The sequence below is a fragment of the Telopea speciosissima genome, chromosome 1 (genome assembly GCF_018873765.1).
Source record: "Telopea speciosissima isolate NSW1024214 ecotype Mountain lineage chromosome 1, Tspe_v1, whole genome shotgun sequence".
Classification (NCBI taxonomy): domain Eukaryota; kingdom Viridiplantae; phylum Streptophyta; class Magnoliopsida; order Proteales; family Proteaceae; genus Telopea; species Telopea speciosissima.
This window is the reverse complement of record NC_057916.1, coordinates 7,036,240-7,064,093: the sequence shown is the minus strand read 5'-3', so window position 1 is coordinate 7,064,093 and position 27,854 is coordinate 7,036,240. Positions and strand designations below refer to the sequence as shown.

Here is a 27,854-nt window from a genome sequence, read left to right as displayed (position 1 = left end):
GTTGTGTAAAACAAAAAAACTATGTAGGATAAAGCTTCTGTTTCTCAATCTGAGGAAATACAAAGTTGGAAAGAGTCCAACATTATTAGGAAACTTAGGAATAACAGACTAAGATTTAATTAGAAGAAGTAATCAACCAAAATCTGAACATTAGGGCTGAATAGAGAAAACGTTTGATAACCACAGGGGAATAATAGAAGTAGCAGCAGCAGTGAGCAAAAGGAGCCAAGACTGAGTTCGAGCAGCCCTCTTAGAGGGTGGAATAAAACCCCAAAATCCTATACAGAACAGAGAACTTAGGAGAGACACCAATAGAGGATCGATTTCTGCAGAGACAAAATGGGAAACAAAGGGGTTGTTCTCCATACCTTTTTCGGTTGTAGGCTGCTGATTAGGGGTGCTGATCCACTTCCTGAGACAAAATCGAAAACAAATTGGATCAATCTTCCATAATCTTCACATAGAGACGGTGAGAGGGAGAGAGAGAGAGACAGAGAGAGGGAAAGAGCCAAAAAACGACACAGAGAGTATGAGAAGGACAGAGAGAGACAGAGAAAGGGAAAGAGCGAGAGAGAGGCGCAGAGAGTGCGAGAGATAGAGAGGGAGAGAGAGTAACAGAGAGAGGGAAACAGCGAGCGAACGTTACCGGAGCATGCAAGAGATAAAGAGGGAGAGAGAGAGCGAGAGAGAGAGTGAGAGATCTCACCTAGGGTTGCAGAGCGAGTCCTTCCTTTGTCGTCTCCCAAATTGGTGCTAGCAGAGCGATAAATGAGTTTCGTGATTTCTCTAAAAAAATCACTAGTTTTGTGACTTTTGTCCGTCGGTCTTCGTTCTTTGTTCTTTTGGTGCTCAAGACCTCCGGTTCGTTCTAAAAGAATGAAAAAATGAACCGCAAAGCCAAACACTTTTTCATGTTTTTTTGTTCTTTTTGAACAAAAGAACTGTTCAGAGCTGTTCTGAACGTTACCAAACGCACTCTTAGAGTCTTCATTGTTGTATAAATTGATAAAAGGGCAAGAGATCGCTGTCAGGTTGCGTTGGCCCTGCATCAGCATGTGACCAATGAGAATGTTCGTAGAAGTATCAACATGGATGAAATTTGTTATTTTACGTAAAAAGAGTAATTTCACACTCCCCTATGTCTTGGCGCAGACTCCAGACAACCTAGCAAAAGATCTTTTCCCTAAAATTATTAAGATTAAGTTCCACGTTGAAGAGAATTTTTTTCCAATTTATTATATTTAAATATTGATCCAACCCAAGGATTTAGTTCACGGTATCAGTAATGGTACCAATCTCCCTGCAGAAATTATCGACAATTATAGATACTGATATCAGCCATATCGGCTCGATGTCAAATCAAAACACTATATTTCTTTATTTCATAAACTAGAGAAAAAAAAAATCAATATTTACCGTATCAGCTGATCCATAACAGTCAGGTACTACCGATACAACCAATCCAATATTGATTTCTAAAACTGTGGTCCAACGTTTTCACCATGGGATTTGCTTCTTTGATACAGTTTATCTTAAGGGCAAGAGATCGCTCCACAATCCACAAGGCACAGATAATTACTTTGCCAAAAAAACATTCTAGGACAACCAATAGTCCAATACATAAAACACCTCTTTCATTTTTATTATTCTAAGTTTTATTTTTAAATAATTTTTTTCCTTTAAAATTTTTCCCTATTGGCTAGAATGTCTTATTAACATTATTACTGAATGAAAATTAAGGAATTTTAAACATGCCTAATATAAATTATGGACTCAGATTTTATGCACGACTGTGTATATACAAGGTTGGGTGACAAAAGTTTAATCATATAACCCTTCTCATACCCATCCAACTGTTGAATGCACAACACGATCATACATGAACAAAATATATTAGTGGCTACTCTACGGCGCATCACCAGAGCTCGACACATAACTAAAGTGTTGTTCGAATGACATGGATGGATGTGCACCACCGAGCTGAAAATCCTTCTTTCCATCGCATGTGTGCCATGCTCAAATGTATGCACCTCGTCCATGTGTCGACCTCTAAGGATGCATCGAACATTTCCCACAATACAAAGTGGGAAACACCAACAACGGGGGTGGGGGACAATGTGTCGGTTGTGTTTAATAACGAGTTCACATTTTGTTTTAAGGAGAGAGAGTGGCACTATATTGACTCATTATGTGGGAATCCTATTCAACCAAAAAAAAAAAAAAATGTGGGAATCCCATGAATAAAAGATGGGAGGAAAATTCCTTTCAAAGTATTTTTGTGAAAATGCTCTTCCACCGACCTTGAATCATGATTGATATGGATGGCAGTACACTATGAAACCTGGATATAAAACAAAAGTGAATTTGCCTTAATCTAAGCCCTTTCTGTTGTTTTTTTTGTTTTTTTTTTTTGTTTTTTTGAACAGGGAAAGCTTTATAAAATAGAAGAGACAAAAGACAAAAGAAAAAAACAAAGATGGATACAATGCATTGGAGCACTACCGCCCCTAGAAGCTGAATAAAAAAACAGAAACAACAATCCTAATACAACCAAAGTTGATGGTTTGGACTTTGGAGTGGATCTTTATCCCGTCCAGTTCCCAGCTCCCCTTGTTAGGGGGACAATGATCATCCTACCTTTGCCTAAACACTCACCTAGTTGAAGAATGTTAGGTATTTGATTGATATGTTAAAAATTTTGAATCTGATGTAACGCGCTAAATTAAGCCTTCTAACCTATCTCATACTAGGCTGACCTAATCTAGCACCCGTACATTAGAGTAGGTCCCATTAGGCACATAACAAACCATCACGTTTCTACAATCGTCATCTTCGGCGGCTCTCACTCTAGTGATAGGTAGTCCTTTTCTAGTGGTTTCACTCTGCTCTAGGATTTTTTCCTGGTGACATGTAGTCATTTCTTGACGACTTTCACTCTACTTCAAGTAATCCTTTTCGTGACTCGAACCCGTGACGTGATGCCTGACTCTGATACCAAATGTTAGGTATTTGACTGATACACCAAAAGCTTCGAAGCTGATAGAATGCGTTAAATCAAACCCTTTAATCTATCCCATACTAGGCTAGTCCAATCTAGTGTCCATACACTAGAGTGGACCCCATTAGACACATAACAAGTTTATTCTCCCTTATTAGAGGGATTGGGGAACTAGGTCGGGAAAGGAACTGAAAGAGATAATTTTTCGGTTTGGAATCTACATGCTTAGATAGTTTTTCTTTCTGAATCGCACATCTTAACAGCCAGTTTAGACTAAGAAATATCCCCGAAAACCGTTGACCGTTCATCACTTCCGTCGATGGTCTGAACGGTCAGATCTAATCCCACCATAGGCCTGATGCATGATATTAAGTATCGGTATTGCATTCACATATCGCCAGAGATCGAAATCAATATGGATTGGTGGTGTCAGTTTCTTTTGAGGGTAACATGATTTGATTCTCATTTTTTATTCAAATTTTAGGCCAAAATGATCTGATCTGACCCGATAAAGTAATTTAAATCCCTGGTCTAATGCTCCTTCAAAGAACAAAACACACATATAAACAATCTCTAACTCCGATCAACTTCCATATGATTCTGATCCTATGGTTCAAAAAAGGAGTTGGAATTGAATCGGCGGCCAGTGTCTAATCCATCCGAATCAGTTGGAATCAATTGGAAAGGTCAGAATGATTTTGATCCAAATCTACCGATTCACTGAACCGATTTACTTTAAAAGCCATAAAACCATGGTTGAACCAGATTTGGATCTGAATTCTGGGTTTTTGAACCATGACTCAAATTCCACCGCGCCCTTCGTGGTTGATGCCGGCGCTCGCTCCCGGACAGATTTCATTTTCCCTTAAAAGATATGGAAATCTTTGATTATTCTTTCCATTTCTATTTTTTGGGGATTCTACAATTCTGATCTGAGATCGAATCAACGAAAGCCAAAACCTTGGATTTGCTATTTCAATTTGAGAAAGATCAAACACTGAAAAACTGCACATAGAATTTTGCAGCAAAAACAATTTATGTACAAAATTGAGTAGAATCAGAAGGAAAGAAAAGAACGACAACAAATTCGATTTCGTCTTTTTTTTTTTTAACCTTCAAGATCAAAGTTTCATCCAGAAGGCGTTATATGTAAGCCACCACCATACATAGAATAGATCATGAACGCAAGCTGCGCCTCTTCCCTGTATAACTCTTCTTCGCTTCTCAATTGTTTGTGTTCGAACACAACTTCCTCAGGCAACACATACCTTCTGCACAGCGGACAAGTCACCTGTTCTCTCTTCAACCACTGATCCAAACAATCTTTATGAAATTCGTGCTTACATTGCAGCTCCCTGACTTGATCTCCGTCCTCCAATCTCGTCAAACACACGGCGCATTCCTTCGATTCACCGCCGCCGGAGTAACGGATCGCCGGATGCTGGGCGTCGATGAGAGCCAATAAGGTGGTGCTTGCGGTGATTCCGGAGGCGAGTCTCTGGACGCGCCGCCAAGGGTAACGTGCGAGGGAATGGATGAGGATGGTTACTTCGATGACGAAGATGGAGAACAAGCAGATGGCAATGGTGTAGAGCTTAGACAAGAAATCTGAAACGCTTCCCATTGTTGTTTCCTCTGCTTGTTTGATTCGGTGATAAGTGGGGTTGAGAGATTTATAGGGCTTTTGAGATTTGGTACTTTTTGAAGAGATAGTTACACGCTTTCTCATGAGTTGTTCCTTTTTTTCCATTTCCATTTCCATTTTCTTTTGATGACTAAAAGGGTCAAAACAGAGGTGCTTTGTTTGTAATTTTGGATTTTGGGATTCCGTTATATCAATCAATGGTCATCAAAGGTATACTACTACTGTATCCGGTGGCCGTATTGGCCAACTTTGATTGGACCAGTTTACCCTCAAAACCATTAATACCATAGATTTTTGGACCATTTTACCCTATGACGATATCGATACCACCGATTCGTATTGATATCATATCAATATCAGTATAGATACTATACTAATACATAAATCGATGATGGTTATAGGTATTGGTATCAAATTGTAGTGTCATCCGATCCATAGAGGAATTGGCTTAGCCCAATCCTGATACAATACCAATACAGACTGGTATTGTATGAGTGCATATATCAATACCTATGATTATATCACAAATTAAAAATTTCAACCAATCCATGTATGAAATCTAGGGTTAGGGTGATGGTTTGTAATCTCTGATCAGATCGATCGATATTTTTCGGTTCGGATAGGTATCAGATGAGACCAATCCGATTCACTTGTATGAACAAAGGTAAAAAGGTCAAAAAACTGTTTTTATATGAAAAAAAATAAAAATAAAGGGGCTATTTGACCTGATTCTGGGCGATATTGATTCAAAACAATCAATCTGATCTTGATACCGAGATTATGAACCATGGTCAAGTTAGATTATGGCTGATTCGGACTGATTTCTAGCCGATCTAACCCAATTTGGCTGGACCCGAACCAGATCTTTTTTTTGGGTAAACCGGATCTTGATTCGGAGTTTAATAAGGTTGCATTATATAGAGAGAGTTGGAGAAAAGTGGCAATAATGTGTGGGAAAGTGGGAACCTAGTTTCTCTTTCTCTTTTCTTCTCTTCAGGTTCTATTGTTCATGTTCCACCAAAAAAAAAAAAGGTTCTACTGTTCACGTGGAGTTGACATTGACCTTTCAAATATTAGGAATTTATTCTGATCCTTACCGTGTGATTCGTGTGGCATATCTCGAGTCTCAAGGAAATAGATTCACGGATCCCTTGTGATGCTGCGGCGATACTGGGGATTCATTTAACACTAGTTTATATTTAAGTGGGCATTAATTTTTATGAGCCTCTTTTAAAATATAGGTTTTACTGGTAATTTTCATATTTTGAATGGTCACCATGTTAGGTATCCCTTTTTCTTTTTTGGTGGTGAAGTTAGGTATGATTCCCTTTTTCCAATCACTATGTATGTTCTTCATTCCTTGTGCTTCACCTTCTCCACAACAATAATATGAATTTTATTGGAGCAGGTTTCGTCCCCCCTGGCTCATGGTGGCAAAAAGATTCTACACAATTCTAGATCAGCCATGATTTTAGGTATAGAGTTCTGACATCGGCCAATCCGTGGTCGTTTATCGATACATATTTGATACTGTATCGATGGTATCAAAATAGGGGAGGGTAAAATTGTCCCCAAAAAAATCTATGTATCAATATTTTGAGGGACAAAATGGATCAATTTGGCCATGTCAATACCAGGAACTAAATCTCTGGTATTTGGGTCATACAAAATGCCATGTCTTCCTCCCCCCCACTGAAACCGTAGTTTAAGGTATCAATGACGAATCAACATATCAGCCCTAGAGACCGATACCAATACTGTAAAGCTACGAATCAGTTGTATAGGTGAAAAAGTGATCCATTTTTGAATTTATGCCCAACACCAATTCGATATGGCACAATCTATATCCGTATTTTAACAACTCTGGCCAAGACTAATACAAACACCGGTATCGATACCTATTACCTTGGCAGGAACATGATTTCAATCCAAAATTTTCTATATTTTCTTTCTTCAAGCCCAAACTCAAAATCTAATGGTCCAGACAAAATTTGGCAACACTACCTCCATTCACATGAGTAATCAACTGGTTGGATATGAATTAGATCACACCTAATCCAGTTCATAACTGATAATTAAAACGAGACTTAATCAATAATCCAACATATCACTCACACATTGTTCCAAGTTTTGAATCCATTAATAAGGATTTGAATATCCAAATGGTGCTTGATTCAATTCCATAATATCTTACACCTAGTAATTTTTTTTTCCTTTATCAAAAGATTACAAAAATATAAGGAAAACGATCCCTTGGAGATTTCATATAAAATACCATCCATAAACAATTCCCATACAAGTTTATATTTAATGAGGAATAATAGGTAAATGACTAAGAGAAAATTAGTTGTATTTCCAAAAGGATTATAATATAGCTATGAATTACAAACTAGGTATTCATATTTCATAAATAACATTTCAGGACATACACATAGAGTCTATCTGCTGACTAAGCTGAACAAGTGATTAGGCCTCAAGTTGAACTATTCAAATGAAAATTGAATTGTTCAAATCAGCCGGAGGTGTATTAACTGTTCAAATCGTCTTTTTCCATCTTGATCAATTCTGACCAAATTGGAATCGGCCACAACCCTAGAAAAGAACATTGGAGTAGTCAACTCGGATCTAACGGAATTGGAATTGGACTCTGCCGATTAGGTTCAAAATAGGTTGATTCATATCGAAATCGGCCAGTTCGCTCAAACCACTCCCAATTCCTTGAACCATGGGTTATTCAGCCCATGGTTTCGTATGGACGGTTTTGCCTTTATTTTTATTAAAAAAAATTTATATTTTTTTAACAAATTTACCCTGAACCGTTACATTGATACAGGATCAGCCAAGTACCGTATCTATATTTTAAGACCATGATCACCAACTATCCAACTCTAGTTAGTTTGATATTTGCATGTGAGGCACGAAACTCAATTCTATGGATTAAAATCCTCTTCAATGCCCACATCTGTCAATATGGGTGTTGGAACTCGACACATGAAAAATACTTCATCTAACGGTGTGAACTCGATTGACATAGTTTTTTTTTTTTTTTTTTCCTTAAACTCGGCATCATTAGATGTCACATCTTCCATGTGTAGAGCTTTGGTTTTCCCAATTCTATGAGCTAAGTTATGATGGTATGTTTAGAAATTTCAACTTAGAAAAGAGGAAAGCGGGCTTCGTTTTGGTTGAGCGAAAAAAGTCCTGTGGTGTGAAGAGAGGCAAACTCATGGAATCAGTGTTGGAAAAGCTGGGGGCTGAGTGCGAAACACACGGGAAAATAAAGTTAAGGTTGGCAACGGAGAAAGTCATTTGGAATCATAGACAAAGTTAACAGTCTCCGCATCCTGTCCTGTCTCGATTGACGTGACTTAGCTCTTTCCTAGTGACGTGATTGGTTTAAAATGTTGACTTCTTAGTTTAATTAGAATGTTTGACTTTTTAAATTAATAAATAATAGAAGATTCTAGGCAGGACTATTCACCGTCCCAAGAAAATCTATATCGATATTATCGACTTGTTGTACAAAACAAAGACTTTTCATTTCTGTCCCAATAAAATCCCAATTTATTAGATACGATGTAGAAAATCCACCGTAACTCTCACCCCACTAATATACGAAGTCGATGATATTCTTTAGTCTTTACCCTTGAACATGGGGTGGGATGGGACAGCCATTTCAATCATTCAAGGAGGGTTCAGCGCATCCTATGCCCTAATGCAAAAAACATTTTTCCTATAGTTTTATTCCCCATTGTTCCTCGATATCTTTTAGACACCATCCAAATCTCTCGATCTCTTTTGATCGTGGGTGAAGAAAATCTCGGAAGAGTTTGAGTCGGGATTTGGATTAGTCTCAACTTGGATTGACTTTAGAATCATTGTTTTAATGCCCTCTAGGGATTTTATTTTTCCCATATAAAAACAGACAAGTTGGATCGTCCAAAATCGGGATCAGATGAGTTGATTTTACTCCCCAATTCTTGAAACATTGGTCAAAAGGTAAATAATAAAACACAGTATTAGAAACCGTATCAGTCATTATCACTATCGATATATCGATAACGGTATAGATTGAATGTATCATACCAATTCAAGAAGAAGAAAAAAAAAATCCACATTTTGGCCCATACAATGAATCGGCCGAGGCCAATCTTGATTCTAGCCAATTTGAAATGGGTTTTCAATTCTAAAGTGTTTAGATCGATTTTGGCAGATCCCGACTGGATCAGAATCGGAATCAGTGGAGGCCGGTCCCGCTTCCTTGAACCATGACTTCGGGCCGGTCAGTTGTAGTAAGGAAAGTTTAATTTTATCATTTATTTCCATGTTCTGAATCTAATCTTTCTCCAAACAACCGCTAGTTCGGTTGGTTGGAGGCATTGCAAGTTGAGTGCATGCCCCCCAGGAGGTCAAGGGATCGACTTTCCTAGATTGCATATTGTGCCAAAAAGGCACTCCTCTCCCCCCCTAGTTGTAGATTGTGGGCTTGTCTTAGCCTTCCCCCTTAGCTTGTAGTTGGCCTGTGGGCCCTTGAGTAGGATAAACCAAAAAAAACAGAATCTAATCTTTCTGTTATTTAAATGCTGTAATGACAATCTGCCTACCAGAAGTAACTTGACAACTTCAAGCATCTTGGAGTCACTGACTTTCTAGTATGGAATCAGAGGCAGAGTTCAATTTTTAGTCATATCACAGCATGACTAACACATGTACTCATGTAGTCTTGCAGTTAAATTGAAATAGCCGCATCTCTCTGCTTGCAGAGGCCCTAGGGGCAAGGAAAGCCATTATCTCTGCTCTCCAAATGGGACTGTGAATTCATTGATCATTGAAGGGGACTCTTCATCAATCATCTCATGTTTAAACAGATCTTATTCAAACTCCACCTTGGGAAATCTGTTACTCGAACTTTGTTTTCACTAATCCCCCCTCCCAGGTTTATACCCTTCTTTCCTAGCTAATGTAAATCTTTCTAGTTGATTCAATTTGCAGTATTGACAAATCCTGGTGGGGGTTAAAGAAGACAGATCTAACAATATAAGTACACAGAGGTTGAAAACATGGTACATACCATTGGCGGGAACTGCTTCCTACATCTCCATGATTTCTGCCAGAAAAATAGCTAAAACTGTGATTGCAGTGCATTTTTACCTGACAAAAGACAGACATTACATAGAAACAGAGATTCAGGTACTACATGTACATAACCTTATGATCATTATTCACCTAAAAAAAAAAAAAAAAACATTATGATCATAACTAACTCGTTCGGAGCCCCCCGCGGAGTTCTGCTGCCCTCCATTCATGTTTTTAGCCTCCAATTTTCATAATCAAATCTCCAATTTCATGTCTGTTACTGTGTCAGCCCTTTGCTAGATGACTGAAGTCAGATGCACAGAAAGAAAGCCTTCCCCAACCCCATAATTGCACAATCTTAACAAAAATAGAAGGGAAAACAATTAAGAAATGTCTCTGAACTAGTTGGATTGGATCATTTCGGATTGAATCAAGATATATCTATATTCAATCCGCCAATTCAATCTGTTTACTAATCAAATCACTCCCTAACAGATCGGATCAAACCCTTAACAATAAGCACTTAACCAGATCAAAATCCGATCCATTGGCAGCTGAAGTTTTTATCAGTAGCCTGAACTGGTAAGCATGTTCCCTTACTCAAAGAAAGAATGAAGCTTCTGAACATGAAGGCTCTCAGAAGATTAAACCTATACCTGGACTCAAAGCTGTCATTAATAGCATCAACCTGTTCAGATACATGTAAGTGTAAGAGGGTTTAATTCTTTTTTGCAAACTACATAATGGGATGATCCACAAGTTCCAATAAAAAATGGTCTGGGTGATTATCTTCAAATGAAAAGACCAAGATTAGCATGCCACCAACCTAAGACCATAAACCCACTTCAACAAGACTAACTCCTAGTGGCCGACGTCGTAACTTATCACAACTTCACCAGCCAAGATGAATGTTGGAATGTTCATACTCACTTGATTTGTGATTCTTCAGCCCATGTCCTTCCGTATCAACGGTTAAGTTGCTTCACAACTAACTTCACATTAGGTCAATCTGCAACCTATCTGTCATACACCCAATGTCAGGGGTTGGCAAATAGATTTTTTTTTTGGGGGGTAGGTGGAGCGGGGAGGGGTAAGGCCTACAAAGAAAAAGATATTTAAATTTTTTCTTCTAAATCCATTGATATGAAAACTGAAATTATAGACCTAGTTTGTGGTGGATGTATCACCGCATGAAGTTGAAACCTGGAAAATGCTTGATGTTCCTCCTCTCAATATCAACATGGTCCACATAATCACTAAGTAAAATAGAAGTTGGATGGTGACTTTGTTAATTTCAAAGTCGGATACATACTATGTAGGAGTTATCATCCAAACATGAATTTACAAGTAACACAACAGAAAGTCACTATAATATAGGGCCATACACAAATATATGCCAGTATATCACAGATGCAATCTGCCAGAGAATGAACCATTAACAAATCTAATGATAGAATTTATGGTTCAGTAAGGAGAAGTGGGCATACACAGATAAAATAATGTGATTCAAAAGATAAAACTGACAAAAATTCACTCACCAGTGGTTCAAGCAGTTCCTGTTATCAGCCTCCCCCGTTGGATTAATTTTTTAACCATGAGAATACTAAACAGAACTTGAATGGTAAAAATGCAGACAGCAGATATGCAGTCATTGCAGGCACCTAAGCATACAAACCATTTTATTAGAAACAACGAATAAAAAACACAGGACAGAAGATTCACTGAATATATGCATATGGGGAAGAGTTTGCTATCGGTGGTGCAGCTAAGGGAATTAGTGGTCTGGAGCAATAAACCACGGAGATGGAATCATTACTTCTTCCCCCCAGTATACAAAGTGTAACCTAGACTCATGATTTTGTCTCCAAAATGCCCCCCTCATCATGGTCTGCCCGATCAGTGATACCTCACCGTACATACATACATACAAAACTAATGGAAAACTTCTCCAATTATTCAAGAAAATCTCCAAGTGATACTAGACAACAATATGTATATCTATTTTGTTTTTTGAAAATCCTGCAAATTTTCAAAGATTAAAAAACTGGGGAAGATCTAAATTCTATCGAGAGATTAGATTCCTTGTGAGCAATAGCTTCTTTCTCCCCATAAAAAAAATCTCACAGTAAATTAAGATATGATTCTTTACCATGATTCATGGTATTGTTCAAAGTTGAGTGCAGCTACACTTACAGTTCCGACTGCCTTTTGAACACCTGCAATACACTGGAAAGCCCTCTCAGACTCTAAAGTTCTAACTCGAAGTTTCAGATCACCTTGCTCCTGTAAGAGAGATGCAAGGGCAATTATGGAAGTCATTCCAGGACCAGAGATTGACAGAGAAACAAGAATAGTTTAAACCATTAAAACCACCTAGATGTAGTACAACTGCATAAAACAGGTTGTTTAATCACTACCAAGCGTTGGATGACTTTAGCAAGCTTTTCAACCCTATCTGCTTGTCTACATATGTTGTAGAATGCACGGGATTGTTGGTCTCATCTCTTCTTGAAGTCCTGAAATGTTTATGACCGTAAATATATGTACACCAGTTATAATTTGTACTCTGTGGGATCACGGTACACTTAACAAAAATTCAAGAAGCTTGCCTTTATGATGACCTCAACATCTGCCCCACGAAACCTTAGTAATTCCGTCGCATAGCTATAAGGCATGCAAGACATGTGAGGAAGACAAAATACAGAGCCACAGATCTCAGAGAACTTTCATCAACCAATAAGAAAGAGATCTGACTACTAAAGCCACACTCACAGTTTAGCAATCTCTGCAATGTCAAATCGAGGGTCAAGGGCCTTCCCAATGCCGTCTAGCACTGCACAGATTAAGACTCACTATTCTCAGAAAAAAATTAGTCAAGTAGCAATAAATAGCCAAGAATGGGAAGGTCATTGGCTACTACACCTGAAAATGCTCTAACAACAAATGTAAAAGTGGCAGGAAAACGGAAAGGTTGGTCTGCAGCAATGGCAAGTAGGTCTTCTCCTGTAAACAGAACCCAACATTCAGTAGAAAGAAGTGTACATCCAATATTGACTCTAATAAGTTCCATCAAGAACTACATAGGAGCTGAATTGCACAATTGATGGAAAGGATGGTAAAATCAAAATCTGGCAAGACCTAGTTATACTTCTGTACCTATGAAACTTAAGATTTAGAAACCGAAAAACTCAACTCAACCCAACCCTATAATCATCAGGACAAGCTAAAATGAGTCTTGATATCTAATATATTAACAAAAATATCTAAATATACGAAGAATTGACTCTAATTAATCCTTGGTAGAAATCAAGCTATTTCTCAACAAGATCAAATCCATTTGGACAACGTCAATTTGACATTAGGACCTAAATTCTTATGAATAATAAATTACTGAGTTCATTACCAATTGTAGCCAGGCGCTGCTTCTTTTTCTCTGTTCTTTCCTCTTTGCTCGATGATTTTTTGAACCCAAGCTCTGTTGTGGCCATCTCTCTCTCTTTCCTTTGTTCTGCAAGTCGTTCCTCAAAGCTGCAAATGATGTTTACCTCCATGGATAAGCAAACCCGCCAAACGGAGATGTTAAAATCAAACAGTTCTACTTGCTCCCTCCAAAACAAAAGCTTCTTCCCCATCTTTACTGAAAGCACCTATTCAGAAAGAACTGCGCCGTTCTTCTAGCAGCTGTCATATCTCCAGTAGGCACGAGAACACCCATCTGAATCATGGTTTGAAGCACCTGTATGAAGTGAAAATTTTCAATCAAGTTATAACCCTGATAAACAGTCAAAAGTCAATTAATTAAGAACCACAAAAGCCTCAATCTTGAACATCCTAGCAATCAACAGGAGTATTCAATTTGGTTACAATAAGATGCACTCATGAATGAAATACCCAATAAGGGATTGACATTTTCCCTTGCAATTAGTAGAAACGAATATTCAATTCATGCAAGCTGATTGCAACCACTCAACTTCCGTCGCGAATAAAATTGTTGACCTCCTGGTTCATTCCCAGGAGGTCATAAGTTCGACTCTTCTGTTGATAGACCCAAAAAAAAAGGGTCCCTTAAGTTACAAGTGAAACATATAAAACCCTTTAACCGTTGTTACGGTTAACTTCTTCATTCTCCATCTTTAATAGTCTTCAGCTAATGACCAATGGTGTTGGTCATTGTGGGAGAAGAGGTTATCCTAGCAATTTCAATGCCAATTTCATTACAGGGTTTCAACTTTCAAGGAGGGAGCTTAGTTCAAATGGTAAAAGTCATCTAATCATGGTCATCATGCAAATTAAATTGAAGTGAATGAAGTTATGTCATATCTGGATCCAAAACCCCTCTCAGCACAACCCCTTGAATAACTTCCTTGTTCTCTGCAGTAAAAGACCGGGTTTCAACTTTCAAGGAGGGAGCTTAGTTCAAATGGTAAAAGTCATCTAATCATGGTTATCATGCTAATTAAATTGAAGTGAATGAAGTTATGTCATGTCTGGATCCAAAACCCCTCTTAGCATAACCCCTTGAATAACTTCCTTGTTGTCTGCAGTAAAAGACCTGGCACACACACACAGAAAGGAAGATAGTTCTGCTACCATTGACCAGTCCCAAATGGTCCACACACAAACATAGTTTTACAACCATTGACCAGTCCCAAATGGTCAACATACACACACACAGGAACATAGTTCTGCAACCATTGATCAGTCCCAAACGGTCAACACACACACACACACACACACACAGAGAAAGGAACTAAGTTCTGCAACCATTGACCAGTCCCAAATGCCACCTCATATCCTAACAAGATCTTGTAACCCTTCTTAATCTGGTATTTACATTTTAGATAAAGTTTGGTTTGCAAACTAACAGGAAACTTTTAAGTAACTGGATAAGGATCTTTGAAAAATATAATTATGGGTGCTTGGAGAGAGAGAGAGAGAGAGGGGAACTTAGTTCTGCAACCATTGACCAGTCCCAAACGCCACCCCATATCCTAACAAGATCTTGTAACCCTTCTCAATCTGCTACTTACATTTTAGATAAAGCTTGGATTGCAAACTAACAGGAAACTTTAAGTAACTGGATAAGGATCTTTGAAAAATATAATAATAGGTGCTTGGAAACTTTTCCCCCAGGGTATTCCAGTAAGCTGGGATTAAATACATAATGTCAAGGTTGCCATACATAACATGATAATTAACTCTTGAATTTACCAATAATCCTGACAAGAACATGATCCATCCTTGAAATGGTGAAAACGGGTGACATCCCTCAATATGATTTCTCTTCCCACAAGCTTAGAGATGAACTTAAAGGCCAAGTGGCAGTCACTACATACTCTGAGGTTCTTCATGATCCTTAATGTTGTTTTCTCAGGAGTACTTATAAGCCCAAATGCAAGTGCAAGCTTCTCACTGTGATGGCTCAATATCTGTTCCTTCAACTCTTCTTCAAGATCATGTAATACTGCTTCAGTGTCGGGGATGAAACCCATCTTTTTAATCTCCTCCCACAGCTTTGCAATTGCCTGATAGATTGCATCTTTCTGTGGGTGACTACCATCTTCAACCCCAAAAACATGAACTTTATTCTTGATCTGAATCCAACTAAATCCTTGATCTTTCTTTACACCTCTATCCTTCATTAACTTTCGGATCTTAGCAGCATCGTTCCATCTTCCACACGCAGAATATACATTGGCAAGAGCAGAATAGGCCCCACTGTGTTCTGGGTCAATACTTAGCAAATTCTCTGCAGCAGTTCTTGCCAACTCCACATTTTTATGAACCTTGCAAGATGCTAAAAGTGAACCCCAACCTATAACATCTGGTTTGATTGGCATCTTCTCTATGACATCTTGGGCTTCTTGGAATAATCCAGCACGTCCAAACAAGTCAATCATGCAGGCATAATGGCTTTGGGTGGGTTCAATCATGTGTACATTCTGCATTAAATTAAAGTAATTCTGACCTTTTTCTACCAACCCTGCATGGGTACATGCAGAGATCACTCCAACATATGTTATATGATCAGGTTGGACTCCAAACGTAAGCATCTTTTCAAACAACGCTATGGCTTCTTCTCCCAGACCATGTTGAGCTAAAGCTACGATCATAGAGGTCCAAGAGACAGTATCTCTGTTCCAATGGACTTGATTAAACACACGTCTGGCCCCTTCAATGGTCCCAGCTTTGGCATACATGGTAATGAGGGCATTGCCTACAGAAACTGATAATTCTTCTCCTGACCTTATAGCACTAGCATGAATTTGCTTCCCATGTTCCAGAGAAGCCAAACTAGAACAAACACTTAGCATTGCTGCCAGGGTGAAGTTGTTAGGCTTGGGGCCTTCCTTCAGCATGGATCTAAAGAGCTCAATTGCATCATTATTAAATCCATTTTGCACATAACCTACAATCATGGCAGTCCATGCAACCACATCACGATATTTCATCGAGTCAAAAATCTGTCTGGCAGGGCTGATGTCCCCAAGCTTGATGTAGCCATCAATTAGAGCTGTAAATGAGATTACATTGAGATCGGTAGTTGCACTTCTGCTGAATATCTTCTGGGCAATTTCAACTCCACCAGACTTGGAGTACATTGAAATCAGAGCATTTCCAACTGGGCCATAAGTATCAGTTCTAGATCTAATAATTTGAGCATGAATTTGTTTCCCATGTTTCAACATCTCCAGATTCCCACAAGCTGACAGAGAACTAACAAATGTGAAGGTATCAGGATTTACAAAGTATTCTTTTAGCATTCTTGTGAAGAAAGTCAAAGCATCCCGATCATATCCGTGTTGATTGTAGCCTGCAATTATCGAGTTCCAAGAAACAATATCTCGTTCTGTCATTTGCTCAAATAGGGCAAGAGCAAGATCGATACGGTCAGATTGAGTGTGCAACGAAATCATAGCATTCCAACTTGATGTGCTCCTCAATCTCATCCTATCAAAAACAATCTTTGCCATTGTTTGATCCCCAGATTTTCCATACATGTTAAGGAGGGAATTCGCCACTGGAATGTAGCTACTCAACCCAAGTTTAACAATAAAGGAATGAACCTTCTTGCCTATATCCAAAGCTTCCATGGCAGCACAAGAGGCCAGAATATTAGTAAATGTAAACTGTGTGGGTGTAACTCTAGAAGAAATCATGTCTAGAAAAATCCGAATTGCATCTTCAAAGAAGCCCATTTGATTATGACCCACGATCAACACAGACCATGACACCGAGTCACGGTAAGGCATTTCCTCAAATACTTGACGCGCTGTGTTAATCCTACCTTGTTTCGCATATGCTGAAAGTAAAATGTTCCATGAAAAGTTATTCTTGACAGGCATTTCATGGAATAGACGGTGGGCATCAGATATTAATCCGGATTTTGCATAGAAATTGATCAGATTGTTCATCAAGAACACACCGAGGTGAAGACTAGTTTTGACTACTAGAGCATGAACTGATTTTCCAGAAACAGGGTCTTTGTTTTTCAGACTTGTCTGGAGGAGAGAGGCGTAGAAATCTGCAAGAGAAAGGGGAGGAGGAAGAGAAGGAGGAGAAGGAGAAAGGTCCCTGCGAAACATTTCTAAGAAGAAGAAGCAGAAGAAGACCCATTAAGGGGTTTTGATACAAATAAAACTGTTTCGTCCCAGCTTGAACAAATGAGACTAAACAGGCACCACTTGAAACTTTAAAAAATTGAATTGGAGGGAATAGAACCAGCCGCAGAGCAATCTAAATCGGATTTGTGATTCACAAGCAGGAAAGAGCAAGTACATATTCCGCTATTCGCCTTTCGACTCTCTTTGCTTTCTTTTGCAGTTGAAAGAGCTTTCTGAGTCGCATTTGAAGAACTAATTTATCTGTCTTCATTAGGTATGCTCTAGAAAATCAGAAAAGAGAAAGAAAAATTGCTTTGTCAGCATGTAAACTTCAGCTCCCTACCGCTTCCATTTCGCCTTACCCCTGCCCAAACGCCTTGCCCAAGCAGGGGTAAGGTGATCATTACGCATGCGGTTCAGTCTGCGTCGCATAGGCCGCTACGGACAGTAGCGCGGCAGACGATCTGAATTGCAAATCCAATTTTGGCAGTGGAGGCTCTCTGTCAAGTCTCAAGCTTCAAGCTATAAAGATAAACTAAGGTAGGCGAGGGGAGAACTGTGACAAAGGACCAAGGGAAAGGCGGGGGTGACGAGAAAAGAGAGCAAGAAAGACTCAACACAGGTTCAGGGAGCATCAAATTCATATTCCCGTGAAACAATGAATCTTAGATTCGTGGGTTTTAGGTCAGGTAAAATAGGAAATAAACTCATCATGGGAGAGTTTTAATTCATCTCGTCTTCTTCTGAAATCTGAACCCAAGGTTTTAGAGATTGGAATCGGTTAATTTGAATAGGAATCACTGATCAATTCTGTACCCCGAAATATCCTTAGATGTCTGGAATATATAGATTTCGGGTCATCGGGATTAATCCAGGGCATAGTTGAAAAATCAGGTTTTATGATTTGACTTGTTTTTCAGAAAAATTCGTTGACTCAACTTTATCAAGGTCAAAGTGAGTCACATTTTTTTTTAATTTTTTTATTGCAATAAATATTTATAATCAGTAAAAGTCAGAAAATTACAGAAAACAATAGGGGAAAACCTGGAAAAAAAATAGGGAATCACGTATCAATGCATAGAAGTGAATCAAATTTATGGTTTTTGTCATAACTCGGGTGACAATACCGAGTCTTATTTGATTCGGACAATTTATGATCCAATCTCATTATTTTTTTTATCCTACTTAGTCTACGCTACGTGACTCTTGATCAAATTTTCCAAAATTTTGACTTGGTGGACTTGGAAAACTCACCTCAATCAAAATCTGGTTTTCCAACTAATTCCTGAAACCAAGTCAGATAAATTGATAAGAATCACATTGCAATCCCTTTTTGAATTTGCCTATTATTCATGTTAGATGTTTATTTTGCCATTGTTTTCTTCTGTTTAATCAGTAAAATATTAGAAATCAATTAAACTTAACTGTTCTAGCAAGATCTCCGAGTTTATTGAATCAAAAACTTCAAACATATTATAGATTTTGGGAAAATTTTGCTTCTTCTTTTCTATTCCAATTTTTAAGGTGGCGACTAGTCTTACTGATTCTGATCCCATGTCTCATTCCGTACCTAAGGATAAAGACTTCAATGAACTTGTGCGGCGAGTTTCGGATTTCCACTCCAATTGATCCGACTGTATTAATCCAAGTATAAAGCATTAAAGCCTCGCTAGAGAGAGCAGTTCAATCGACCCTACAAGCACCAGAGTTGGGTCTGGTCTCGGCTGATTCCAATTCAATTCTGATTTCAATCAGTCAAAATCAGCTAAGAATCAACCAAAATCAACCAGATTTTGCCCTAACCCTCAAAATGTAGTACAGATTGACCGCCATGCCCAGAAACATAGGGCAGAATCTGGCTGATTTTATACCCCTACATCCACAAACATTGGGGCAAAATAACTACCACACCCCCACGAAAGGTGGTTATGCCTGCCCTGTTGATGCTGCTACATGCACTCCCATTAGTCCCATACGCATAGGGCCACACTTGCCCGCACAGACAACTCCTGCCCAAAAAATTATGTGTAACACAAACCTTTTCCTAATGAATTGGAGAGCTTGACTTCCTACTAGGTACTGGCAACAGTTCGAGATGTAACGAAACATAAACCGATTAATCAATTTCAATTTCATAAATCAAAACCAATTAATAATCAGGTCTGCTTAATTGATTTCCCCTATACAGCATCTTTCCACTGGAGTTGCAGAACCATTCCATGACATCCCTCCCCTCCACACACACACACACACACACACACACACACACACATGCTGAAAAATCTGAAATTTTTCGCATTGCAAGAATGGAAGTCCATCAACTTCGATGGAAACACAATGGCAACAAGTTACGAGAGCGAGGGCTGAGAGAGAGAGAGAGAGAGAGTTAATGTAGAAATATGGATGATAACTGCATATAATGGTATATAAATGTTAATGCCATAGGTAAAGGGAATTGGAAGCTCCATTAGGTGTATAGTTGCTGCAAGCATGAGAGAATACCAAGGCCTCTTGTCGCAAGAGAGACGACTTCTTCCAAGATCTGATGGAATGGTACAACTCTTTTTATTTTTTGTAACCTCCCCATGTCCAATTTCTTGGTGAAAAGGTTGTAATAATGCCTCCCCATTTTCTTTGAAAGCAACATTTAAATAGCAATTGCTTCATCTCACATAAATCAGCCAGAGCATTAGGGCAACCACAATCTCTTATATAAAACTACCTAGAATAGAGAAAAATCAATGTTTAGAGAGGAAGAAAGAAGAAGATGGAGGAGGAGAAATCAGCCAGAGCAAAAGGCAACCACGATCTTTTATATAAAACCACATAGAATAGATAAAATCAAGGTTACAGAGAAAAGGAGGAAGAGGAGAAGTTTGAGGAGGAGCACACTTGCCTATGAGATCTCCACTAGAAACTCAAGTGTGAGTGTTCAATTTTCTTCCATGAGATGCAGCAAAATGGTGAACGAAATTCATTGCTGATTGTTTGCACACACTCAAGGCGTGTACAACAAGCTTATGTCTTCTTGAGAATAATACACCAGTTGGACTTATCATAAAATCGATCAATGATGACAGTATTGTCTATTCCGAAAACTAACCTGCAAAGGGATTTAAAGATGTAAGCTCTTGTGTTGATAACAAATACTACCAGAACAAGATACAAATAGTATGGAGAATTTTTTACAATTTGCATACACTCAAGGCATGTACAAGCTTATGTCTTCTTGAGAATAATACACCAGTTGGACTTGTCATAAAATCGATCAATGATGACAGTATTGTCTATTCCGGAGACTAACCTGCAAAGGGATTTAAAGATGTTACCTCTTGTGTTGATAACAAAATACTACCAGAACAAGATACAAATAGCATGGAGAAATTTTAAGGGTACAGATTGTGTTCCTCTCTCTTTCTTTTTGACAAGAGTGATGCCCTAAGAAATTTCATTTGTGCTGATTATCTAATATGCAAATGCAGCTAACCCAAAAGCTTACTTGTTAATTGATTCACTATTTCCAAATATCAAAGTAGTATTCATTGAAAAAACACTATTAGGTGGACTGTCTGTATTGAACAGCTTGTCCCCCTCTCTTTTTTTTGGGGGGGGGGGTGTGGAGATGGATGTACTGGAGTGGGGAATCTGACAGAGTATCACTCCAAGAACTTCTTCCCATTTAATGGGTTGTCAAAGATTGAACCTAAAACCTCAAAAAACTGAACCAAGAGCACTCACAGAAAAGAGAAACACCAGTACAGAAAGTACCTTTTCCTTGCATATGCTGGCTCTTATTTCTTGCTTTCAGATAATCCTAGTACCTGACGAGACTCCATAAATTATCTACACAGCCTTAAGGTTCATTGGCTATTCTTAGTACCTGAAGAGCTCCTTACCATAGATTTATCAATAAAGCCATATCATTCATTTGGCCAATGAATGCATCATACGCAGAAGAGAACAACAGTTGGTTAACCACTTTTCTATCTCATGCTCTATTGCTAGAACGTCTGATACTATTTATTAGGGTTGGATTAGGTTAGCTTGGGTATTGTCCCAATAGAACAACATAAACATGTGTTTCCATGTGTGTGTGTGTGTGTGTGTGTGTGTGAGAGAGAGAGAGAGAATTCTATCGGAACTAGAACTACTTACCATTTTGATATATATTGGGGTATTTGGAAAGAAAGAAACCAACAAACCCCTGAAGGAAAAAGGTTCAGTCAAGAGGATTCATAGAGATATAGTCCATGATGGTGGGAGTCTTCCCTTTTGAAAGCTAGAAGTGCATTTAACATTTTTTTTGTGTGAACATTGAACAATGTATTTATATGTTTTGTACACACTTCAAAAGCACTTCTAACATATTCTGTCGCTTTTCAGTTTTTTTTTTTGTCTTTTACTCCACACACGATTATCCAGATCAACTTTGATAGTGGGGCAATCTGGGTATTCTTGGATCATGAAAGGACTGGACTGTTAAGTGTTCAGGTCCAATTGGCATTTGTAATTCTAGAGATAAGGCCATATCATGGGCTTGCCGCTTGCAGGTCCAAGTACTAAGAACATGGAACAAAATCTCGGTCAAAACTGACCGAACTCCGAGTCATCTCGGTTTTGGGCCTGGACAAAACAAAACTCAAGTTTCAACCCTTGGTTTCAACCCAAAGAGGCCCAGGGTCGAAACCTAGAGTAGAAAACTTGAAACGAGAACTGGCACATCTTGGTTTCAGGCCTGACCAAAACCTGGTACGGAACCGAGATCTCAATCCTTGACTAAGAATGCAATGATTTGTTCATTGAAGGTGATGATGCATCAATCAACAACGAAGATGAAGTTCAGAAGTGGATAACCTTGGAGAGATATTAACCTCATTATAAGCGCTAGATCTCTTAGTGTTTCTAACAATTTGCTAATATCATGGTTGACGAGTCAGCCAAGTCAGGGTGGAAAGACATCCTGAATTTAGGATGTCATCTAATCTGTTGTCTTTGTTGGGTTTGGCATTGGGCTGGTCATATTTGTGTGGGCGAACAATCTCCTGTGAAGTCTGATTTACTCTGAATGAAATTGTATTGTTCACCCAAAACAAAAAGAAGTTACTATTCCTATCAAACGAGTAATTTTGAGTCGACAAAGACTCAATATGAGGTTCTTGTAAAGCTCAGACTCGAACCTTTCAAATAATTATTGAATGCTATACTAATATGTTCATCAATATCAAGCATATACTTGGAAATTCAGGGTTCAGTAAAAGAGGACATATTCATAAATTATAAAAGTATAACAAAGAAGATATATTTTCTTAAATCTGTAGTAGTACCTACAGCTAAAAAAAGTAACAAACCACACAATGTACAAAATAATCAAAACAAATAAATATCAAAAGGGAAAAGGGCAGGGGAATGTGCAAGGTAGGGTAGGGAGGGGAAGGATATGTAAGTTCACTATTGCCATAATTTAAAACCAACCCCATCAGATCATTAGAGCCATCTTATCCTTTTCTCCATATCTTTGCAAATAATGAAAAGAAGATATGCCACAGCTGGTGAGTGTCACAAAGAATAGGTTTTGGGATGTCTCCTCGCTGTATCGGTATTGGTGATAAAGTTCTAGCAAAGGATGCTGAATATTAAATAATAACTAATAAGAGCCCAAAGAAGTCGGAAGAATGAATATCAATTTAAAACATGCATAGGACTTTAAAAGGAATGCAATCCGTAGAGATAAATAAGCTCTTACCTTTCAAGCTCGCCTTCAATGAAGACATGGTAATATCTATTGTACACTACAGCACCTTTTTTATCATCTTTCTTAGCCAGTCCATTTGCAAGAGCACAAGCAGAGGCACCACTAACTTCAGCACGATGATAAGGCAAGTGCCAAGGGATGAAATATTCCTGCTGATTTTCAATATTCTTCCCATTTTGGAGAGCAACTGAACTATCATCATTTTTCAAGGATAAATGTGTAGTTTCCCTTGTTGTGTCCTTAGATAACTGCTCAGAATCTCTTAATTGATCTCGGGCACCATTTTTCTCAGTTTCTGGGATGCTTTCTAGTGTCAGGATTGAAGAATTACGGACACGAGGACTACCAGGACCTATCCACTCCTCTGTGTACTTCTGGGTAAGAGGAGTCCACTTGGTAACCAATGACCTATCCTCTTGTTCTACTGCCCAAACTGTTATTAGGACCATGCCACCCTTCCTAACAGCTCGAACTAATTCAGCTATAGCTTTCTTCCTTCTGCTTTCTGTGCTTAAGTGATGCAATACAGCAATAGAGAATGCTGCATCACCAAATTCGGCTCGGTAGGGGAGATTTACAGCATCTGCAACAATGACTTCATGCCCTCTTCCTGCACATATAGTGATAAGAGGAGCACTAATATCACAGCCTATGTAAAAGCAATCAAGATTTAAACCCAAGTACTTTCCATTTCCACAGCCTGCATCCAAAATAAGGGATCCCAGTGGCAAGGAATTGAGAAAAGTAGCAACTTTTGGCCACTTTGCAAATCGTGTGGAGCTGAAATGAGGAGCAATGGCATCATATACGTGATGGACATACTTCTTTTCAATATCTGGGGTGGATTGAACACTTGATGACTTGTCCCCGCTCACTGCAATAGGATGCTGAAAACGAAATTCTCCATCAAGAGGAAGCAAACTGGACGCACCATCTACTTGGGAATCTGTCATTGAATTAAAGGCTCTCTGATTGCCAACCGTACAAACTATACCAATAGAAGAAGTAATGAAATCCAGAGATACATTCAAGAACTTCTGAACTCTGGCAACACTAATGACCATCAATCACAAGTCACCATAAATTCTAAGCTGCAAAAGTACCACATCCATGAATTAGTTAATCTATCTATAATAAATTTAGAAACAGAAGGGTTGAACAACTGAATATGTTCACCCCAAGCATATAGAGTAACAGCATAGGTAGAAAGAATGCAAGTATCAAACTCCCCAGGATGTTTTGATATGAACCATTTTTAAGGACCATTTTGCCAGGCACAGGAGTGGCTGTTACAAACAAATTTTTTTTTTTTAAAATTGAGTACCAATTAAACAAATGGAGAAAGTAAGATTTTGGAGAGGTGGCATCACATATGAGGTCTAAAATGGGCAACATCTAAACACACATTAGACTCAAAACCTGGTCAGGGCGCATTCAAAAGAATAATAACTCTAATGTGGGATATCAGAGATCAAATATTGAAAGGAGTTTCAAAATATATACATAAGGAATGTGTGCCCTCAAATTTTCTTTCAGATAAAATTTCCCCATTGTTAAGTTGTAGAAGGGAGGCACATATCCCCAGTTATTGGTTCACAAGCAGAGATCCAGTGGCTGGTGCCTGATGGAAAGTTCACTTCATATCGTAATGCCTAGATTTCACTGACAATTATAGAGTTTAGAAAGGAGTGTAAAAAAAAGGAAAAAGAGGGGGGGGGGGGAATAACTAGTAGAATCGTTATCGTCCCCTGTTACAGCAGGGTGCTGTAACGCATCGTGTGGCACTGCACAGGCCATGTGGCACAGCGGGCCCCACATGGTGCACATGGCCTGTCCAGCTGCCGCACGATGCATTACAGCACCGTGCTGTAACAGGAGAGGATAAAATAACAAATGCTAGGGTTTCTTGCTTGATAGGGGAGATGGGAGTCCCCAAGAGAGGGAGGGGGTCAGAGAGGCTAGAAACCGGAGAGAGTGTAAATGCAACATTTGATGAGTTAGTGGTGCAAGTTGGGATAAGGCTGAGTTGAGTTGAGTTGAGTTTCATAAATTATATATATAACAGAAGTGTAAGTATTTATATTATCCATCAAAAGCTTCATTCTTTTTTTTTTTTGGTAAAGATATTAAAAATAAGCTTCATTCAGAACCATCAATCCATCATACCCAACACAGAGAGAGAGAGAGAGAGAGAGAGAGAGAGGAGCCAGACACTGGTTATAGACCATAAGTTTGGTTTACAACTAAACATAACCTTTGAATTTTTGTTTCTTGTCTTCAATATTAGCCTATTTTTTCCTTCTCCCAGTGAAGCAACCTGATGCAGGTTCATCATAGAAATTGGTTTATTTCTTTAGAAATAGGCCTAGGGTTGGGTTATATACATGTTGGGCCTTTGTTCCCAAGGGTTTTCTATGTATTAGATCACTTTAATGAGCCTAAACTAGGGATACATAGGTTGCATACGGGATTAGCCCAATACTTAGTTTATTTTTATGTTTTTTAATTGAACCGGTTCAAATTGGTTGAATTCAATTGATTCAATTTAAGTGATCATGTGACTTGGTTAAGTGGTTATGTGACAACTTAAGTGGTCATGTGATGTAAGTTGGACTGGATTAGGACTCTATAAGTCCAGCCATGTTTTGAGTCTATTCCTTTAGTATTCTAGTTTCCTAGTCAGTTTAAGTTACCTAATAGGTTAGGGATATGGTTAGGCCATTCTTCTTTAGTGTCTAAGTTTATTTTTGAGTCTTCTATATAAGTTTGTATGGGAGGCCAGCATTACATACGAATTTGAGTAAGAAAAAATATTGTTTTGCTGCTGTCTTTGCTGTTGTTGCTTCTCTCTTCAGAGACTGTCTTGTGTGTCATATCAAGACCCCTCCTTGTGAGTAATATCAAGGTTGAAGGACTGGAATCCCCAGTGACTCATTGCATCTTGTAGATTGGGGGGTCCTCTCTTAGCTTTTCTTCAATCTACTACTGTTGGAGATCAGTGTTAATTCAAGTAAGTAGTTTTATAATTCTGCAATTTAATTCATCTTCTTAATCCTCCACTTAACCCTAATTGATTCCCATAACCCTAGCCTTGCTCTAAAATCTGTCTAGCCTTATCCCTCCACTCGATCTTAGTTGCAACCCAAACTGTCCATCAAAACCCTAAATCCAATTCTGCCCTAAATTGCAGAATTTTGTAACTCATCCAAATCCTAACTTCTTTATACCAAAATAACCCCCTAGACCTGCCCATTAATACCCTATAAACCCCTTTCCCAAAATCCACCCCTAAACCCTAGATCCTGAAAACACTCCATTTTTACAAGGCCTCTAACCCGAAACCCTAGATTTTCAACTTCATCCAAATCAATCCAAACCTACACCAATAGACTCCTAAAAACCTGCACATCATTACCAAATAAAACCCTAGCTCGAAACCCTAACCCTAACCCTAATTCTGCCCTGATTAGCCTAAGCTGTCCCAATCGGCCAGCCTTGTTTGGTGATCCTATTCCCCTGGTTCCTAGTGGGACTACTTCTACCTAGGACTACATTACAACCATACCCTCAGTCCTTCCTCACCCGGAGAGGAAGGAAGATATTTGAAAAAAATGACTCGCCCAGACCAGGTTTGACTCGCGGACTCACCAGTTTTGGAGAAGGAGGAGTGGAGTTGAAAATTCTGGTTTTCTAACTATGAAACCATCATGATTCTGAGACGCCACATCAAGCATATCAGAGGGATTCATTCACCTTTAGCTGCATCGACACTCCCCCAGAACTAAGCTTTCCATCATTGTTGTGATCTTTACCAACAAACCCAGTGGCAACGAGTTCAAATCCGACTTTTCGACAACATTATTTGCATTCAACTCATTGTTCTCCTTAGATTTATCAACATAGTTCTTGCTTTTCACCCCATCGGGGGCAACATCTTTGTTAATCATCCACACAAAAAAAAAAAAACTTCTAAATCCAGAGACGAGTCTTAGTAAGAACAATTCCATCCTCTCTTTCCTTGCCTTCTCTACGAACAGGGAAGAGGGAGTTGCAGAGCTCTGCCAAGACAAGCCGCGAGAAATAAAAAGAGAGAATACGGGGCAGGGACTTACTTAAGTCGCCAGACTCCGGAGATAATCTTCTCTGAACGGCTAGAGCGCTGAACTGCCGAGGGAGACAAGAGACGCTACCAGCGGCGGCCGGTGGTTACGAAGGTGAAGAGTGCGACGGCCCTAACACCGTACGCTAAGGAATAAAAGTGTTTAATTAATGGGGAATTGTTTGCTGCCCGGTCGGGAGGCTCTGCACCAACGCTAGGGCAATGAGGGTTGGGCAGTCATTTCACCTGTACAGGGAACACGGTCAGGTAGCGTTCTAATTTTTGCTGCCAGGTCACGCGACTTGGCAGGGATTTTTTTGTCATTTAGTTTATTAAAATAAAGGAAAATGAATGCCACCCAGTCCCGCGTGTGGCATGTACCTGTGCCTAAACATAACCGGACACGAAATGACCACTCACCCCATAGAAAAGTAGGGGTGTGCCTACCTGCCACAATGCACGACTGGGTGGCATTCTGTCTTCCATCAGATAATAATAATAATAGCGGAAAAGAATGCTACCTAATCGCATGTGGTGTACGGCTCCTATGCCTAGACACAAGGCTGTGCAAAATGAACGTCATGCCCTCATTGAAAGATAGAAATACTTGAGGGCACAATGATCATTTTGTGCAGCCCTGTTTCTAGGCGCTGGAGTTGCACACCACATGCAGCCAGATA

The 27,854-nt window shown here is 39.0% G+C and overlaps 4 protein-coding genes across 4 annotated transcripts; all 4 read right to left on the bottom strand.

Annotated features, from left to right (window-relative positions):
• Window positions 1-4,125: 4,125 nt before the first annotated feature.
• On the bottom strand, window positions 4,126-4,671 carry LOC122667396 (E3 ubiquitin-protein ligase RNF181 homolog). Its single transcript, XM_043863664.1, has one exon. The coding sequence runs from the start codon at window positions 4,620-4,622 to the stop codon at window positions 4,128-4,130; it is 495 nt and encodes a 164-aa protein (XP_043719599.1). The 5' UTR covers window positions 4,623-4,671; the 3' UTR covers window positions 4,126-4,127.
• Window positions 4,672-12,289: 7,618 nt separating this feature from the next.
• LOC122667405 (protein ACTIVITY OF BC1 COMPLEX KINASE 8, chloroplastic-like) lies at window positions 12,290-13,515 on the bottom strand. The gene is made up of 5 exons (XM_043863675.1): window positions 13,367-13,515; window positions 13,123-13,247; window positions 12,642-12,722; window positions 12,492-12,552; window positions 12,290-12,383 (listed from the first exon to the last, which is right to left on the bottom strand). Exons 1-5 carry the CDS (start codon window positions 13,441-13,443, stop codon window positions 12,305-12,307), a joined length of 423 nt encoding a protein of 140 aa, XP_043719610.1. The 5' UTR covers window positions 13,444-13,515; the 3' UTR covers window positions 12,290-12,304.
• Window positions 13,516-14,795: 1,280 nt separating this feature from the next.
• On the bottom strand, window positions 14,796-17,305 carry LOC122648661 (pentatricopeptide repeat-containing protein At2g22070). The gene has a single exon (XM_043841879.1). The coding sequence runs from the start codon at window positions 17,303-17,305 to the stop codon at window positions 14,927-14,929; it is 2,379 nt and encodes a 792-aa protein (XP_043697814.1). The 3' UTR covers window positions 14,796-14,926.
• Window positions 17,306-20,496: 3,191 nt separating this feature from the next.
• LOC122645111 (tRNA (carboxymethyluridine(34)-5-O)-methyltransferase-like) lies at window positions 20,497-27,305 on the bottom strand. The gene is made up of 3 exons (XM_043838460.1): window positions 27,188-27,305; window positions 23,067-24,166; window positions 20,497-20,627 (listed from the first exon to the last, which is right to left on the bottom strand). The coding sequence occupies exons 2-3, from the start codon at window positions 24,137-24,139 to the stop codon at window positions 20,543-20,545; spliced, it is 1,158 nt and encodes a 385-aa protein (XP_043694395.1). The 5' UTR covers window positions 24,140-24,166; window positions 27,188-27,305; the 3' UTR covers window positions 20,497-20,542.
• Between the last annotated feature and the right edge of the window lie 549 nt (window positions 27,306-27,854).